An 18,351-nucleotide genomic window follows, 5' to 3' on the forward strand; every position below is an offset into this window, starting at 1 on the left:
GTTGACGTCGGCTCAATCAGGCCTGCAAGTCACGTCAGGTCCTGCACTGAACTACACACACATACACGCACTTTTTTTTATTGTTGTTTTGTTATCATTGTCATGATGAAGTTTTGAATGTCTGTCATGAAACCAGATTACAATTTAAATTTAAATACTATGTTGGCATTAATAAAATCAATTTCATACCTCAGATGGGAAATGTGTTTTATTACTACTTTATTACTACTTTTATCCATCAATGCCCGTCGCTAATTTGCATCATACCCAAATTTATAACTATTCTATGTGCTATAGTCAAATTAATAATCTCCACTCAATTTAGTCTCTGCTTGAAAGCAAAAACACAAATAATTAATTTTTTAACATAATTGCATATAAATTCAGGCGTCAAGGGGTTATATAGGCTAAATATTGTACATTTTGAGTGTTTTTTGTCTATTTAGTTGATATTTGGAGAAAATTTCTCATTTAGGGCTACACACATCTCATGAAGTTTGAAATGTAACGTGAAGTCAATATTTAGCTTCTGTTATCCCACATTTGAGACATTTGGTGAGAATGACAGTTAGGCCTAACATTTATGCTCAAAAAGCAATTTCACAATTTTTTTTCTACACTTATCGCCAGTGACGGCTGGTATCAATGGGCTAGTGGGGCTAAGCCCTCCCTGCATTACACAACAAAAGATGAGGAAAAATATTCTCTAAATAACATACAAAATATTGTTCTAAGTCTTAGTAAAATCGGAACTGGCAACAATATTGAATAGTTTCAAGAAAAACACAGGGTATTGTGGTGGCCCTGAAGTGCAAAACACAACGGCAAATCAGACAACAACGGCAAAAGAGAAAACACAACACAAAAAGAGAAAACACAACGGCAAAAGAGAAAACACAACACAAAAAGAGAAAACACAACACAAAAAGAGAAAACACAACACAAAAAGGGAAAACACAACGGCAAATCAGAAAACACAACGGCAAATCAGAAAACACAAAAGCAAAAGAGAAAACACAACACAGAAAGAGAAAACACAACGACATTAACCAAACCGGAAAAGGTAGGTACCCTTGAGTGGAATACGTCAACGCGGCCGCCATCTTGGTCAGGGGGAAGCCGTAGCTACTTCCTGCACTAGTCAACAGAAGCAGAGATCTATCAACCATTAAAATCACCATAACTCACCGAATATTCAACCGATTCTCAAGCCGTTTGGTTTATTATAAATGTCAGACACATATTTATGACACAACAACAACAAAAATTTTTTGAAAAATTGTATAATTTTTTTTTTTAATGTATTAAACATACACTTAGATACTCAGACACCCCGCATGCATAAATACACTGTTTTCTGATTTGCCGTTGTTTAGAAATTTGTCGTTGTGTTTTCTGTTTTTTTGTTGTGTTTTCTGATTTGCCGTTGTTTTCTCTTTTTGTGTTGTGTTTTCTCTTTTTGTGTTGTGTTTTCTCTTTTTGTGTTGTGTTTTCTCTTTTGCCGTTGTGTTTTCTCTTTTTGTGTTGTGTTTTCTCTTTTGCCGTTGTGTTTTCTCTTTTTGTGTTGTGTTTTCTCTTTTTGTGTTGTGTTTTCTCTTTTGCCGTTGTGTTTTCTCTTTTTGTGTTGTGTTTTCTCTTTTTGTGTTGTGTTTTCTCTTTTGCCGTTGTGTTTTCTCTTTTTGTGTTGTGTTTTCTCTTTTGCCGTTGTGTTTTCTCTTTTGCCGTTGTTGTCTGATTTGCCGTTGTGTTTTGCACTTCAGGGCCACCGTAGGATATCTCTAAATGGGCTAATTTTAATCAGCCCGAGCTCACTGAGTCTGCTCTCATTCATTTTCCAACTGTGGATGATTGACAGGTGCCATGTCCCGCCCTCGCCATTGACCGAATGTTTGGGCTAATTTCATTCAGCCCACAGGCCGAGCGGTTCTGACCAATCAGCAGCGGGCTGACGCAGGGTCAGTGATTGACAGGTGCCATGTCCCGCCCCCTTGGTTTACTTGTCATTGGGGCTAATTTCATTTAGCTCAACACCGCTGTTTTCAGACCAATGACAGGAAAAGTTGTGTTGTTGTGGGAGGGAGAAGACAGAAACAGCGGCGCTAGACGCTAGCATCACAGGTAGCATAACTTTACTGCTCTAAACTGTCTTTGCTAACATGAACGAAGTGGAGAATCTAGTTTCTAAACTCATGGAGCACCAGACTTAAATGACATGGCGATAACAGACCAGAAAGGCCGTCGATATGAGCTGCATATATCGTCTTCTTTTTTCTTTTTTTTTAATTGAGCAATATCGTCGGGTGTGTGTGCGTGCGTACGTGTGTGTGTGTGTGTGTGTGCGTGCGTGAGAGAGAGAGACTGTGTGTGTGTGTGGGTGAGAGAGAGAGAGAGAGACTGTGGGCCCTAGTTTGCTGGCGCAGCGCAGGTGGCGCAAGGTAGCGCAGCTGGTCTAATGCAAGTTTCGACCAGCGCAGCCTAGCGCAAAGTCAGATTGGAAGATTGGCAGATCGCGCTGCGCTGAGATAGGCGTGGCCGCGCAGCAGGGGGAGGCGTCACAGATCCAGCTTGGTGCAGTGGAAGTTTTATGCGAAAATGTCCCGCCGAGGTTGCGCTGAAAGCTCGCCACCTCCAACCAGGTCTACTCTCAGCGCAGGGCGGAGCGCAGCAGGTGCAGTGGAAGTTTGGCTGACTGACCTGCAGTGCACACACGTCACCAAGACTTCACAGGCAGATCTCCACAGTTCCAGACACATTTCAATGTAATAAATATCCACAATAACCACTATTTAATGCAACTAACGGAATCAACACGTGAATTTATATCTATATAGATTGTCCCGTCACATCTGACGTCAGATCAAAGCAGAGATCAAAGGCTGTCGGCAGCGTAATGGAAACTCCACCTGAATTAACACAGCAGGGACGAACTGGCACTGAAAAGCAGCTGTGGATGTCCCAAGCAGGACTGAGAGTGGATGACTGCATGTCGCTGCCGTGTTGAGATACCACTCTGCCCTTGTGATGATCCCCTTTATTTATTTATTTATTTACTTATTAATTCATTAGCGCGTGCGACCGCATCACGCAGCCGTATTGAAAAACAAAACACAAATCATTATCTCTCTTAGTCCACCACAACAGCCTCGGTATCAGATAGTCAGTATAGCCTACTACAGTATACTCAGCATCTCTATCACAGAAAAAAAAGAGACGGACAGAGAGAGAGAGAGAGGAGGACAGAGAGAGAGGAGGACAGAGAGAGAGAGGAGGACAGAGAGAGAGAGAGAGAGAGCGTCCTTTACGCTGATTTCATGGTGTTTGTTCATGTTGTGATTAGTGTAGCCTACACCTCTCATCTTGCTTACACAGGGTTTGAATAAATGTGAGTTTCTTTATTAGTTTATTAGTTGTTGTTTCTTACATTGGGCAGCCGTTCTCAGTGTATCAGATCAAACCTGGTTAAGTATATTAGTAAACTCATTATTGGTCACTCTGAGCTCGGACCTCCGGACCAAAACAGCTGTTTCCTCCTGGGAGAGGTTCGGCCTCTGGCGTCGCTGTTTCCTCCGTCCATGTCCAAGTATAAAATGACAAACTTGCAGCGCGCATCACCCGCCGCACAGTTAAAGGTGAGGAGAGGAGCTCATTTGATTGGTGAAGATCTGACTCGGCTGTGTCAAACCCACTCCACGCCTTTCTCTCCTCCTCCTGTCTCCCTCCCGCCCTCTCTCCTCCCTCTTCACCGTTTGCGCCGGTGGGAGGGACGAGGGGAGGGGCTGCGCTGGTCTAAGTCTGACTGCGTGGCCCACCAATCTTGCGAAATGGACCTGGGCCACACCCCGTTGGCGTGGCGAAGCTGCGCTGATGTTAGACTTCACCTGGTCTAAGAAACTAGGGCCCTGTGTGTCTACGTACAGTACTGTGTGAGATAACCAGGTGAAGTTTTTTTTTTTTTTTTGGACTAGACCCTTCTACTTAATGCAGTGTGTAGGCCTAGTTAGTTGCTATAGGCCTACTTTTGTGAGATGGGATAACCCTAACTTTTAGCTACTGCTCTGTTAACCATTTAATGGGTATAATTTATTTATTAGCCCACCCAACTAATTTGACCACCAGCCGCCACTGCTTATCGCCTTATATCATACAGTATATTCCACTGCTTTTGTGAAGCCCAGACTTTCGTATAGGCTACCCATTTCAAGCACCACAACAGTTTGTTCTCATGATCGTGAAGAGACTAATTTTTTCATGTCTTCACCCAGGATTTACTCAATGCAATTTTACTGATTGTTGTGCAAGTTGTGTATCTCAGGGTCAGAGGGGGCATAGAGATACACTGCTATGTTATCGTTATGATCATTATGATCATTGTTGGGGGGGGGGCGCCTGAGAGTAATCTCACCTAGGGCACCAAAATGGCTAGAGCCGGGCCTGAATACATGCCATGTCTCACTCAATCATTCACACTCTCATTTGGTGTTCTGTCTGCAAAATCTACCCATCTTCCTCTTTGCCCGTCAGTGACACTGCTTCTCCCTCAAACAGCCTACTGCATTGCTTTAGGCCCACCACCACCTCAGCCTCCATCTGCAGGCTCTGGAGGATCAAGATATTTCCTCATCACTCAGATATACTGTACGTTTAATGAAATCCTGTGAGTGATGAGGTCAGAGCGTTGATGCCAAACTCTAAATGAATGCTGAAGCTGCAACAAATATTTCAAGTGGGAGTTGTGTGACTGAAATTACTTGAAATGACAATGGCAGTTTATAGAAACTATAGTTTAAAGATTAACACAGAGGTGATTTTTTTTTGTCTTCAGTGCATAATTGTTGTGTTTATTATCAGTTCATATGAGTCGTTCTAACAGTTGTTCAGCCAGCAAAGATGCAGAAAGGTGAAGGTGTCCAGGCAGAGAGCAGCAAGAAGCAGGAGAGAGGCTTTCAGCACAGGAAATACAGTTGGTCTCATCTGAATCAAACAGTGAGACGGTGGTTTCACCACATGTGACTGAGTTCCAGCTACTTCCTGAATCTGATGGCGTTGTAGATAACAAGAGTTTCCACCTCAGAGCCTAGACCCTGTTAAACACAGAGTTTACAGTCAAATACATGGAGTTTTCTCAGAAAGCAGCACAAAATCTGTGAAGTTCAGGCTTCCAAGAGGAATTGTAGTTCTGACTTTAAAGGGATAGTTCACCCAAAATTGAAATTTCACTCATTATCTACTCACCCTCATGTCGACTAAGGGCTGGGAGAAGTTTCAGAGTCCTCTGTGTCTTCTCTGAGTTACAGGGGGTCTCGGCGTAGCAGTGCATGTCCATATAACGGTTGCAAATGGATACCAACTGTCTTCGTAACAAAAAGACACACCAAAAAACATCCAAATACCTCCATGCTGCTTGTATGTAATGTCCGTCTTGTATTGAAGCCCCGAAATGCGAAATTGTCCCGAAAAAAAATTAAGTAAGTCTATATTTCAAGCTTGTTTTGTAGCGGAAGCTTCTCAAAGCTGACTCTGACAGACGACAGACAGACCTTGGTTAGGGACAATTTTGCATTTCGGGGCTTCATTTGCAACAGTTATATGGACATGCACTGCTATGCCGAGACCCCCTGTAACTCAGAGAAGCCACGGAGGACTCTGAAACTTCTCCCAGCCCTGAGTCGACATGAGGGTGAGTAGATAATGAGTGAAATTTCAATTTGGGGTGAACTATCCCTTTAAAGTTGTATTTCAAGAATATGATTATTGTTCATCGAAATTTATCAGGGTTATTTATTAAAACGGATAAACCCTGAGCTAACAATGTTTCTGTCAAGTAAAATATATTTTACCTGGTTTCTTCCTGTCTGTGGTTCTTCACTCACAGCTACAAAAGACATAGGTCAAATATCACTGACTGTATATTGTGGAGTTTTCCATCAATTTCAAATCAACTTAAGTTGTACCTGTTGGACGTTTAACTGCCAGAACAGCAACTATGATGAAGAAAACAGTCAGAACACCCAGAACCAGACCAACCAGTATCAGACTCTTCAGGTTTGTCATTCCACCAGGCACTGTTACTGTATAATAAAAATCAAATATTAAGCTTTGGCTGCAAGTTGAAGTTACACACTCTGGTAACCGAGAGAGGGAGAACCTCACCGTCAGAGTCAACATCCTCTTTATTGTCTGATCCATCATGACCTGAAAAAACACAGATTCGGTTATTTTACATGTTTTAGGGCCGGATTTACTAAAGGTTTGCGTGTATTAAAACATGTGCAAACGTGATTGCACACGCAAACACACGTGGAACCTGGGCCCTACTAACCGGGCGCACCGAGGATTGCGTCTCTCAAACGGGAATCCATTTAGCGTGTTTGCCTTGATGAATATGTAAATAGGAGGAGATGCAAATAGATTTATTTAGCACGCGCAATGTGATTTACCAAACCAGGAAGAGATTGCGGTGGCTGTTTTTGCGTCTTTATTTACCACGTCTGAAAACCATGTACTAACTGATACAACTTTGCCAAAACTTAAGCGTTTATTGGTTTGATACCTGTCAGAGCCCCATGATCTTACATCTCTGCATTTCCTCATGTCTGGGTAATTCTGTAACAGTTTTTCAGCCGTGTTAAAAGTCTTTTACGCGCCGTTACGCACGGCACACGTCTGTCCTGCAGTGCGCTCCGTTGGCTCCTCTCCTCTCCTCTCCTCTCCAGTACCTGGCTGCTCAGCTCATGGCACACATTAGCCAGCAGGCGGAACATTGCATGTGCAACACAACAGGTGTGCCTATTTTACCAGGGCGGGGGAACACGAGCCCTAACCAAACACGCAATATTTTAGCGGGTGCAAACAATTTAGCGCCCGCTATCTGGGACCTTAGTAAATCCAGCCCTTAGTTTATTATACAGGTTGTGCTGTTTTCACTCCACTGAGCCATTATATCAGAGATACAGTAAGGGTAATGTGAAATTGATATCTCAGACTTAAATACAATCTTACCTTGAACATTTAAATGTGTTGTATCACTGATGACTGTGCGTGCATTTATGTAAAATCCACAGAAATACAGTCCAGAGTCAGATAAATCCACTCTGTTGATCTTCAGAAAGACAGTGGAGACGTTGGAGCTCATTTCAAATCTACTGTCAAATCCATCACATAGTGAAGTTTCTCCTTCAGCCCAGAACATAGAAGAGACACAGCTGGCTCTGGTTCTGTTGACCACTCTGAACCAGTCAGTCTGAGTGGCATGTTTGGAAATGTTGGAGCACAGCAGTGTGACGTCTTGACCAGGTTGGACGTCCACAGTGTGAGACACTGAGACAGAGATCCAGCCTGAAACAAACAGCAGAGACAATGAGAGTGTATAAAGTAACAGATAACAACAGCAGTTCTTCCAGCTCCTCTTCATTAATCTAGATGGTGGTGGTTCACTGGTTGAGTCACACACTGTTACAGTACTTACTGATGCAGCAGAGACATAAAGCTGTTATCAAGCTGAAGCTCCTCATTGTTGCTGTCGATGGAGTCACTACAAAGATGGCTTCATCCACCGAGCTCATATAAAGAGGTGTAGAGGGGCGGAGTGTGTGTAGTCTTTCATCTCACCCGTCACACTCTGTAGCCAATGTAAAGCCATGTGTCTGCATATACACTGTGCCGAAAAAATGACCTCGCTGTAAGTTTTGTCACTCTGTTATGATTTCATATCATAAGGAACTCCTCTGATCCATGACTTGTTTTATGTTTTTATGACTGCAGCTGGTGTGTAAGACCAAGACAAATGTCCCACTTGTGGGACAATAAAGTTAACTCATTGAGTGCCAACCACGTAATTTCTCGTTTTTCGTTCCCATGCGTTGAGTGCCAAAAACGAAATTTTTCGTTTTTTGCTTTTTTTTTAAATTATGAAAATAGACACTTTAATACACATTATATGTAAATATGGGGACTCTACGACGAGGAGAACTGAAATAGATGACGATCAAAGTCACATGACAGCTCATGATCTGGAAGTTTTTATCATAACTCAGCTTCTGCAAACGGAGTTCTGCATGCAGATGCAGCGCAGCTGCTCCGCTGCTGCTCCGCCCTCACCCGCGAGGCTGCAGCAGCTGGGAGCTGAACCAGGAAGCTCTCAGCCCACTGTCCCGCCCGGTCTTCATCTGGAGCAACACCGTGTCCTCCCCAAAGTCCTCCCGCGGTAAAATCTGATGGTCTCTGGGTCAAAGCAGACCGGCACCACCGACCCGTACCACAGAAGGACCGTGACCACCGGCGGGACCGGTGTTCGCGAGCCGCTGTGGCCGACAGATCCTCACGTTCCGCGGCGAGAGGCTGTGACACGGCACGGTGCGTCTGTGTTATTGTTGTTTAGTGGCGCCCCCCCCGCCCCCGATGGTGGTTTTGTGAATAGAACAACAATTGTTGTGTATATTTATCTTATACGAGCCCTTTGATCCAGAAATGCGAGTGTCAGAAGAGCGACAGACACAAACAGCGCACCTTTCATAAAAGACGCTCTATCTCCTTTTCTAGAAAAAAAGGAGGGATTTTGGTGAAACCCAGCCATGTTTAGCTTGACTTTTCTCAGGAACGGAGGCACGTAGAAACAAACGGTTTGTGGCCATTTGAAGGATAAAATTAAACCTTTCAAATGAGCTACAGTATGTGTTGGTGGCAATAATATAGAATACACTATGGCTCTAAAATAAAAAGTCAAATATGGTCTAATTTGCCGGTACACTTGACTAAAACTTTGGAAAGGAGCGCGGCACTCAATGAGTTAATCTTGAATCGTGAATGTCAGTGTGGTAAAACGTGAAATAAATATGACAGGACAACAAATGAACATCTCTTTAGCATCATATTTTCATGATACTGTTTTCTATTGATGCATTGATTTAGTCAATTTATGGTGTTGTTCATATCATAAAAACCATACCATGATGTTGTAATGGCTTCATTCACTCTTCTCTCTACATAAAGAATGCTGCCTTCAAACACTAAACAGCTTCATGGAGTTTTGTTCTTGATGCCCCAGTCTGTTCTGGGGATACATTTCTGTGTCCATTGTGTTTTAAACTATGTAAAAAAAAAAAACCCCTCAATTAACAAACATGGATCAGGCCTTATGCTCCACCCACAACTGGTTCCTCCACTATCTTGTCAGGTGAAAGAGCTTCAAGATGGTTGGAGATGGAAACTTCAGAGAGACTGAGGAGTGTGACACCAGAACCAGAGCCCAGATAAGTTAGTTCTTTTCTTTTTCTTTTAATTTGTAAGTGTCAGAGGCTGACATTCTACTAATGCAAACTATCTCTCTGTAGAAAGAGGTTTGGGGTTATTTGCAACTCTTGACTCTCCTGACTGCTCCTACAGCACAGTCCTGAGGTTCATTGTCATGATCAGCTATTGGATGACATGAAGTTTAATGACACATTATTGATATGATGTAATAATCTTACACTAATACAAAGCTCAAAGCACCAGCGTCACAGAGTCACGAGCATGGCTCTGTACACAGACACTATTTCATCAACTCCTCTCACCATCACAGAATATGTTCATGTTCAAAAGGCAGACTGTGTTCTGTGGATTATCACACATCTTTATTCGGTATCGAAGGCAGATGTTGTTGTAGTGTGTCAAGTTTGTCCTCAGTGGGTGAGGTTTCACTACGTCTTTTTTAACTTTCCTTCAGAGCCTTGTCTTTAGGGGCCTTGTGATTTTCACCTCAGCTGAACTCAGACCACAGCATGCTGTCTCTTCCTGTTAAACTAGTGATGTGTATCTCACACTCTCCACCCACCACAGACCAGTGCATTGTCCCTATAAGTCAGTTTGACAGTGGTCGGAGTCTTTTCTGACTCCTCCTCCATTGTTTCCTCTTAGACAAGAGGCAGAAAACTTAAGACTGACACAGAAAGAAACACCACTGTGTGAAGAAAATATTATACTTTTATTTATTTTTTTGGCATTTAGTCCTTCAGTACACACACACATAGAAAACACAACAAGGTGTGAATATGACAAAGCCTCAGCTCCATCCTGACTCTATCTGGTGGCAGCGTACACAACGTTGGGCTCCATCTCTCTATCTGATGCAGGCCTGTGGTGTCTTTTTGATTTGGCCTGGAAACTTAGAGCTGCATAGTTCAGGTCGTCTGAGCCCAGATTCTGGAAATCAAAGTATTTAGAGTCACATAATGCAGAAGACACACAGGAACTATATTTACCAAAAATCAGTTAAAATAGCAGATTTGTAAAATGTTGGATTATAGTGTTGGAGCCTCACATTTGCACCAATACAGAATCATTGACAAACATTTGAGTCATACTTAATCTGAAATCTAATTTCAGATCTTTAATTGAATTATTGCACATTTCAAAATTGTACATCAGCACCAAGAATTTCACCAAAAACACTCAATGCCTCAACAATGTTGGGTTGATGAAGCGCAGACAGAGAGTAACACACTGAGTAGAACAGTCATGGTTGCATTGTTAATCTGGAAAGGTCAATGAATAAAAAGGTTTTACTGGCTCTGTTATTTAATGTAACCACATTTAACAACACTTCACACACAAATTGTGGTTTGTAAAGAATGTTTTACCTTGTTTCTTTCTGTCTGTGGTGCTTCGTTCACAGCTACATGACAAAGACAAAAGTCTGATTAGTTAATCATTATATACAGTTGGAGTGTTTGAATTGAGTTTCCAATTATGTACAACAAACAATAACTTCTAATTCAACTGTACCTTTCTGAAGTTTCCAGATTTTAACAGCCAGAACAATGATGACTACAGTGAGGAACACAGTCAGAACTCCCAGAATCATCGTCGTCAGGTTTGTCATTTTATCAGGTTCTTCTACAATAAAGATAACAGATTCAGCTCTGGTGGATTTACACTTTGTTCATGTTGAAGTTACACACTCCATGGTAACATAGAGAAGTAGAAGCTCACCTTCAGAGTTAACATCTTCTTCATAGTCAGATTCATTATCACCTCAAAAAACACAGTTTCAGTCATTTGGCATGTTTCAGTTTATAGTTGTTTCTTTGTGCTGTTTTCACTCGACTGTGACAGTATATTAGAGATACAGTACAAATAAAAACATCCTGAAGAGGTTAGATTTAAATACAAACTCACCTTGAACATTTAACTGTGTTGTATCACCAATGACTGTGTGTCCTTTTGAGTAAAATCCACAGAAATACAGTCCAGAGTCAGATAAATCCACTCTGTCGATCTTCAGAAAGACAGTGGAGACGTTGGAGCTCATTTCAAATCTACTGTCAAATCCATCACAGGTTGAGGGTTCTCCCTGAGATCCATACATAGAGGAGACACAGTTGGCTCTGGTTCTGTTGACCACTCTGAACCACTCTGTCTGAGTTGGATCACTGGAAACGTTGGAGCACAGCAGTGTGACGTCTTGACCAGACTGGACGTCCACAGTGTGAGACACTGAGACAGAGATCCAGTCTGAAACAAAGAGCAGAGACAACAAAAGAGCTGATGACACAACAGCAGAACATCTTGAATGATGTTTCTGATGAATGATCCAACAACAGAACTTACAGCAGAGAAGTAAAGCTGACATCAAGGTGAGACTCTTCATTGTGCGTATGATCGTCCTGCTGTAGAGACACTTTATGTCTCTGAGCTCTTGTACCGGGGGTTTTGTTAGAAAGAGGTGGAGCCTGTCAATCAATGTGACCACATTAATGACTTTTGAAATTAATGTGTAAAAACAAAACAATAAGCTTATAAGTTGTTTTTTTTCCAACAGACCATTAAATTTCAGACATGAAACTGTTGTATATAAAAAGTCAACTGTTCCCATCTCACTTAAGAAAGAAACTTTTAGAAACAATGTCTTCACAAAGCTGAAACAAATAGAGACAAGACATTTACCAGAGTCTATAATACAAATTAGTCTCAAAGGATGACAGTAAAAATCTATTCACCTCTACTGAATAAATGAGATGGTGATAGTTTACTGTTGTCATAAGTAACATTAGTTGAGTCAGTTCAGGTACTTACAGTTGCTGTTCTCAAGCTGAAGCTCCTGATTGTGCTTTTAGTCGTGTCAGTGCAATGATTGTTTGAAGCGCTGAGCTCATATAAAGAGGTTCAGAGGGGCGGAGTGTCTGTAGCTGTCTCTTACCCGTCATACTCACCAGCCAATGTAAAGCAATGCTCTTATCAACTCTACTGAAGCTATAGCACACGTAAAATAAGACTTCAATGAAAAATCATTTGTTGTTTCCTCATGAGACAATTCAGAGACAGCAGTTTGGACAAAGAACTGCTGAAGGGTCAACTCCTCAGTGACTCATCATACAAATACATAAGTTATATAAGTGTTTTCAGCTAATCAGTGGTTACAATAACATGACTCACTGTATGGACTTGCATTTATTTCCTATTTTATTTTGAAATACATAACATATTCACTGCTCGTTTTACTTGCTGTCTTTATTCAGTTTCCTGTTACTGTATTGTGACTGTATCCTACACACTGCTAAGTTACACTCTATTTCACAAATTTCTGGTGACCTCGCAATCACGTGACTGCACATGATCACGGCCGTCAATCAAGATGCTCCAGCTCAGATATTTTTATATGCTGCATTTTATTTGGACTCGATTTATATTTGAGAAAGTGGAAGTATGGAGTATATGTTTAAGATTGTGTGTGGTGCTTTTATTCATAATTTTAAAAAGAATAATGATTAAAGGTATAATATGTAGGAATTACCCCCATCTAGCGGTGCGGTTGCATATCTGAACGTATTCTTGATGTTGCATTCACGTGAAATCGGGCAGACGTCAGGCAGACAACAGACGCTGCATGTAACAGGATAAACAAGCATCTATGTAAACAAGTGGTCCGCCAGCACGAGGCAAAACAATACAGGCGTGACAATATGTTGTCATGGTGATGTGGTATTGTTTACCTGACCCACGTTTTACCGTCTTGCCGACGACGTCATTCAGGTGTCTGACTGCACCTGAATGCAACATCAGTGCCTCCGTCCTTCCTCACACTACACAGTGGTGACAGTTTTAACAGGCGCTACCTGGAAAACTTCCTCCCCGAGCCGACAGCTCCGGTGAATTTCCGTGGTTACCTACGGTCACGCTGCCACTGAACATAAAAAATGGCGATGCAACATGGCCGCCTCGGTTCGGTGCGTCGCCCCCTTGTATATTTGTAACGACTTGTAACAACTCATTCTAAGGTACGAGAAAGCTCTCATTTGTATGCGGGCGTGATTCGACAATATTTGATTTTTGCTAATAAAAAGCAAAATAAATTACATACTGGGGCTTTAATTGAAAAAATATTTTCATCAAATTTTCTTTTTATCAATTAGGCCTACTAGACATTTCAGGTGACCCCATTTGAATTCCAAGTGACCCCAAGTGGGGTCCTGACCCCAAGGTTGAAAAACACTGGGTTAGGCAGCGAGGCAGAGAGCATTTCACTCTTACAATGGGAAAATGAAAGGAAAATGGCACCAGAGGAAAATACGATTGATGATGGACTATATGAGGTGTTTGTTTTGCTAACGTTACAGACACACGGTGTACAGATGCACTATGTATGACACTTTCTACATTTGGTCCTGTTTTTGGCCCAGTGAGCATTCACACTGCATATGAACCACACCATGGTTCACTTGCAAGCGAACCAAGACCCACGTTTTCAGGCGGACCAGGGTTCACTTGTTTGGTCCTCTCTAGTTTTCGGATGAGCTTTCACACTGGCCCAATCGAAGCGGACTAACCCGGGAAATTAACCCTGGTCCGCTCAAGAGGAACTATGCAAGTCCGGTCGCTTTTCTGCTGTCATGCTAGCTGTCCACCTGGCCATGTGCATTTGTTTACAATGAAGCCGGTGAAAAATCAATACATGGAGCAGTGGATAACTTATATAACACATAGGATGTTATGACGTATGTATTTGTGTAGTTTTAACTGTCATAAACAAAAGATTATGCGTTATGGAGCATGTTTGTGTCGCGGTGTGCAGAGACGAGAGCTGGACACCGGGGTGGCGGTTACTACTACACTGATGTTGCAAGGTTGGTTTTCATCCATAAGCCAGGTGGAAGGCAGAGAGCTTCCATTCTCACTCATCACAAGTCATGTCGTTAACTATCACAATTACTCCAGAGCTATTTGATTAAGGTAAAAATGTAGCATAGCCACAGAAAAATCCTGCTTAGTACCCCTTTAAGTGGACCAAACAGCTCTGTTGTAAAAGTGACCTCAGTGAAGGTGAAACATAGCGAGTGAATATCCAACTCCTTTACAGTTGCCATGATGCAGGATACTACTGTAGAGACCAAAACTGTTTAAACATGTTAACATTATTGCTGTAAAGTTGGACATTTGAACATGGTAGTCTATGGGGACTGACTCACTGTTGGAACCAGACTCTAGTGGACAACTGAGACACTTTTTTGACTTCCATCATGACTTCCTGTTCAGCCATGGAGGTTGCTACCTGCAGTGTTCTCCTTCTTTGCACCTAATCTTTTGTGTTGCTGGTGTATTGGATCTGGTTATGTTTGATACTTTGATCCATCTATAATAATCTGATATGATTACATGATGTATGAGAAGAAAATGAACCAATCACCCATTAAAACCATGGCTTTAATGGATGCACTGTATGGATTAATCCAAGAACTGTTCAGTGGACTGATATCATCTGTCCTCAGATCATTAACCAATGATCAGCTCAAATATAATAATGTTTGGCCTACTGATGGTTTAATTCACTCTACACCATCAAGTGTGTGGTGTGTATAAAACTTAGTTACTTACAGTAGTTTCCTTTTGCTCAGATCTCTTCTTCTAACACACACCAGTGTACCATTCATATTTCTTTATCAATCTCCACTTTTTTAAAAGTCCTGAGTTGTTTTCCTGTTTACACGAAGAGCAGATGTAGAATCCTGCAGTACATGAACATGTTTCATATTGTGACACTTGCTCATTTGTGTTGTTGGTGTTTTGGATGCAGTTACCTTTGATCCTTTTTTCTATCTATAAGAATCTGATGTGATATTTGATAAGACATATGTAGTGCTGTCCTCAATAAATATTAATAAGGGCAGGCTTCTGGGTTCTTTTATTATATTTATTAATTGTGTTTTAACCCTACTTTTTCAATAAAATGTTTTTTTTTACCAAAAGGTGTCTGTCCCTTTAAACATGAAATGACTCTCTTCAACTAGATAAGTGGAAATGAAATTAGCAAACTAAATGTCAATTATTTATCTTGTGAAAGAATGAATTTAGTTTCAGCAATAAAAATAAAATAATATATGTACCCTTTAAATTTTCAAAATGAAATTCACCTGTTGCACAGGAAAATATCCTTGAGCACGACTGTGCATATTTGTACACAAAATACTTTTTAACCCTGACGGAAACTCAAAATATCATTTAAAGGTTACTTTTCCACACAACCAATATATTTTGTGGGCCCACACACACACACACCTGAGGAAATACTGTTCCTAAAGCTGGCAAATTAAATGTAGTACTCAAACCATAATGTTGCAGGCCTGATGTGTGGCTCGGGATCGTTGTGGCCCAAAATTACAAGACCCCTTCGCTCTCTGGTGAGCAAAATAAACTGTAATGTACCTTATTCCTTGTGTGTCTTTAACCAACCGCTGGAAGTGCAGGTCCGGGCACAGGTCCGACTCCCGCAGCTCCTCGCCGCCACGGCGGATGATCTTGTCCTTCTCTCCTTCACGTCACCAGCAGAACGCACAGCTCAGCCCTGGTTGCTCCTCCGTCAGGGCTCTGTTGTACTTTCAGTCCGAAAGCAGCTGTCCCCGAATGTCACTCGTCCAACCGTGGGGTTAAACTGTATCTAGAAATTGCCCGTTCACTTGTAGTGTACCGACTGAGGCTATAATTCACTTCAGCTAAACATTAGCATTAGCATTAAGCAATCGCGAGTAGCGTTAGCATTAGCTCAGACATAAACAATTACGGAGCTTCGTGCAGAAGTCCCTCTTGTTTCGTAACATGCATCACGTCTTCTTTCACTCGACTGCTGTGTTAACAATCGCACAGAACAGGATACACACGGTTTAACTCACTTAAAGCTCACTTTTGCCTCTCTACCATGCTGATGCTCACGCTCTGGCTCGTTCCTGGTTCACACCCTCTCCAACGTCCGTGCAGAAACAGCGCACCTGACACTCCAGTAACCTGTTCTCTCTATAGGATGATCTAGACAATTATCAAGACAACATATTAATTGTTCACAAATCAATACCATACATTTAAAATGACTTTAACAGTTTTATAAGTTTTTTAATTTATTTAATCCCCTTTTTGAATTAACCCTTTTTTTAAATGATCAACAATCACTACTTATTATGTAAACTATTTATACTATAGCTTCAGGCTTTTTAAACAGGGTTACATATGAAATAAGAAAAGCGCTTTATAAGTGCAAGTCCATTTACCATTTACCATATTCATGACTTATGCTGCTTTCTTGTACTGTTCAGATTCATCCTGAAAGTGTTCAGCAGGCTGAAATCATCAACTCACGTGTTATTGATGGTTTAATTCATTGTACACCCTCAAGTGTGGGTGTGTATACACTTAGTATGTTTCCTTTTGATGCTCAGATCTCTTCTTCTATCACACACCAATGTACTCTCAATCTCCACTTTTTTATGTTTACATGAAGAGCAGATGTAGAATCCTGCAGTTACATGAACATGTTTCATATTGTGACACATTAGCTAGTTCCTGTATCTAAGTGAGTTGAGTTAAATATGACTCTAAACAGCTTAGTCTTCACAGCTTCTTCTTACACTGTCCATCAGGGACTTGACCTTGAACTCCTCAAGAGGCAGAAACCATAACAAAGACACAGAAAGAAACTTTTAATTTTTTTTTGGCATTTCCTCCTTCAATCCACAGCAGACACACAAAAACACAACTCCATCCTGAGCTGCTCTTCTAGACGTTTCCTGACTCTATCTTGTGGCAGCGTACACAACGTTGGGCTCCATCTCTCTATCTGATGCAGGCCTGCGGTGTCTTTTTGGTTTGGCCTGGAAACTTAGAGCTGCATAGTTCAGGTCGTCTGAGTCCAGATTCTGGAGATTATAATCATAATAACAATTCATCAGGCTTTGCATCACAGTCATCAATGGCAACAGGCATCACAGCATCAATTAAATAATCAAGGTTGAACTGGTCCTGAAGTGAAACACAATTAAAGGATGTATCTGTCAAGTAGGCTAAACAGTGTTTTACCTGATTTCTTCCTGTCTGTGGTTCTTCACTCACAACTACAAAAGACAAAAGTCCAATATTATTGGCTGGAGTTTTCCATTATGTTGACACAATTTGTTATGTGTGCAACAAAATCTAATTAAGTTGTACCTCTCTGAAGTTTCCTGATTTTAACAGCAAGAACAACAATGACTATGATGAGGAAAACAGTTGGAACACCCAGTATCACACTCATCAGGCTTGTCATTCCACCAGATACTGCAACAATAAAAATCACAGATAAAGGTCGCGTCAGAAGTGGTTCATATTAAAATACAATCATTTGTCATTTTATAGTTTTTCATTTGTGCTGTTTTCACTGTGTGACATTATATTAAATACAATGAAAACGTGATTATGTGACAATAGCATGTTAGAGGTTATGTACAATCTTACCTTGAACATTTAACTGTGTTGTATCACCGATGTCTGTGTGTTTGTTTAAGTAAAATCCACAGAAATACAGTCCAGAGTCAGATAAATCCACTCTGTTGATCTTCAGAAAGACAGAGGAGACGTTGGAGCTCATTTCAAATCTACTGTCAAATCCATCACAGAATGAAGCTTCTCCCTCAGCCTGGAACATAGAGGAGACACAGCTGGCTCTGATTCTGTTGACCACTCTGAACCACTGTGTCACAGTTGCCTGTTTGGAAATGTTGGAGCACAGCAGTGTGACGTCTTCACCAGGCTGGACGTCCACAGTGTGAGACACTGAGACAGAGATCCAGTCTGAAACAAACAGCAGAGACAACAAAAGAGCTGATGACACAACAGCAGAACATCTTGAATGATGTTTCTGATGAATGATCCAACAACAGAACTTACAGCAGAAAAGTAAAGCTGACATCAAGGTGAGACTCTTCATTGTGCGTATGATCGTCCTGCTGCAGTGAGACTTTATGTCTCTGAGCTCTTGTACCGGGGGTTTTGTTAGAAAGAGGTGGAGCCTGTCAATCAATGTAACCACATAAATATAACGAAGCATGTGAGCAAATTCAGGCAGCCAACTCAAGC

The 18,351-nt window shown here is 41.4% G+C and overlaps 2 protein-coding genes across 2 annotated transcripts; both read right to left on the bottom strand.

The window, feature by feature from the left end:
- Positions 1 to 10,056: 10,056 nt before the first annotated feature.
- On the bottom strand, positions 10,057 to 11,626 carry LOC146969423 (uncharacterized). Its single transcript, XM_085759029.1, has 6 exons — positions 11,578 to 11,626; positions 11,155 to 11,490; positions 10,969 to 11,010; positions 10,762 to 10,872; positions 10,617 to 10,651; positions 10,057 to 10,179 (listed from the first exon to the last, which is right to left on the bottom strand). Exons 1-6 carry the CDS (start codon positions 11,624 to 11,626, stop codon positions 10,057 to 10,059), a joined length of 696 nt encoding a protein of 231 aa, XP_085615155.1.
- Positions 11,627 to 17,033: 5,407 nt separating this feature from the next.
- On the bottom strand, positions 17,034 to 18,205 carry LOC146969424 (uncharacterized). Its single transcript, XM_085759076.1, is given in 5 exon segments — positions 17,034 to 17,156; positions 17,317 to 17,351; positions 17,446 to 17,553; positions 17,677 to 18,066; positions 18,163 to 18,205. Coding segments are annotated over 5 exon segments (696 nt in total). The 5' UTR covers positions 18,203 to 18,205.
- Between the last annotated feature and the right edge of the window lie 146 nt (positions 18,206 to 18,351).

Source organism: Trachurus japonicus, chromosome 18 (assembly GCF_045865225.1).
Source record: "Trachurus japonicus isolate A0001 chromosome 18, Traja_1.0".
NCBI classification, from domain to species: domain Eukaryota; kingdom Metazoa; phylum Chordata; class Actinopteri; order Carangiformes; family Carangidae; genus Trachurus; species Trachurus japonicus.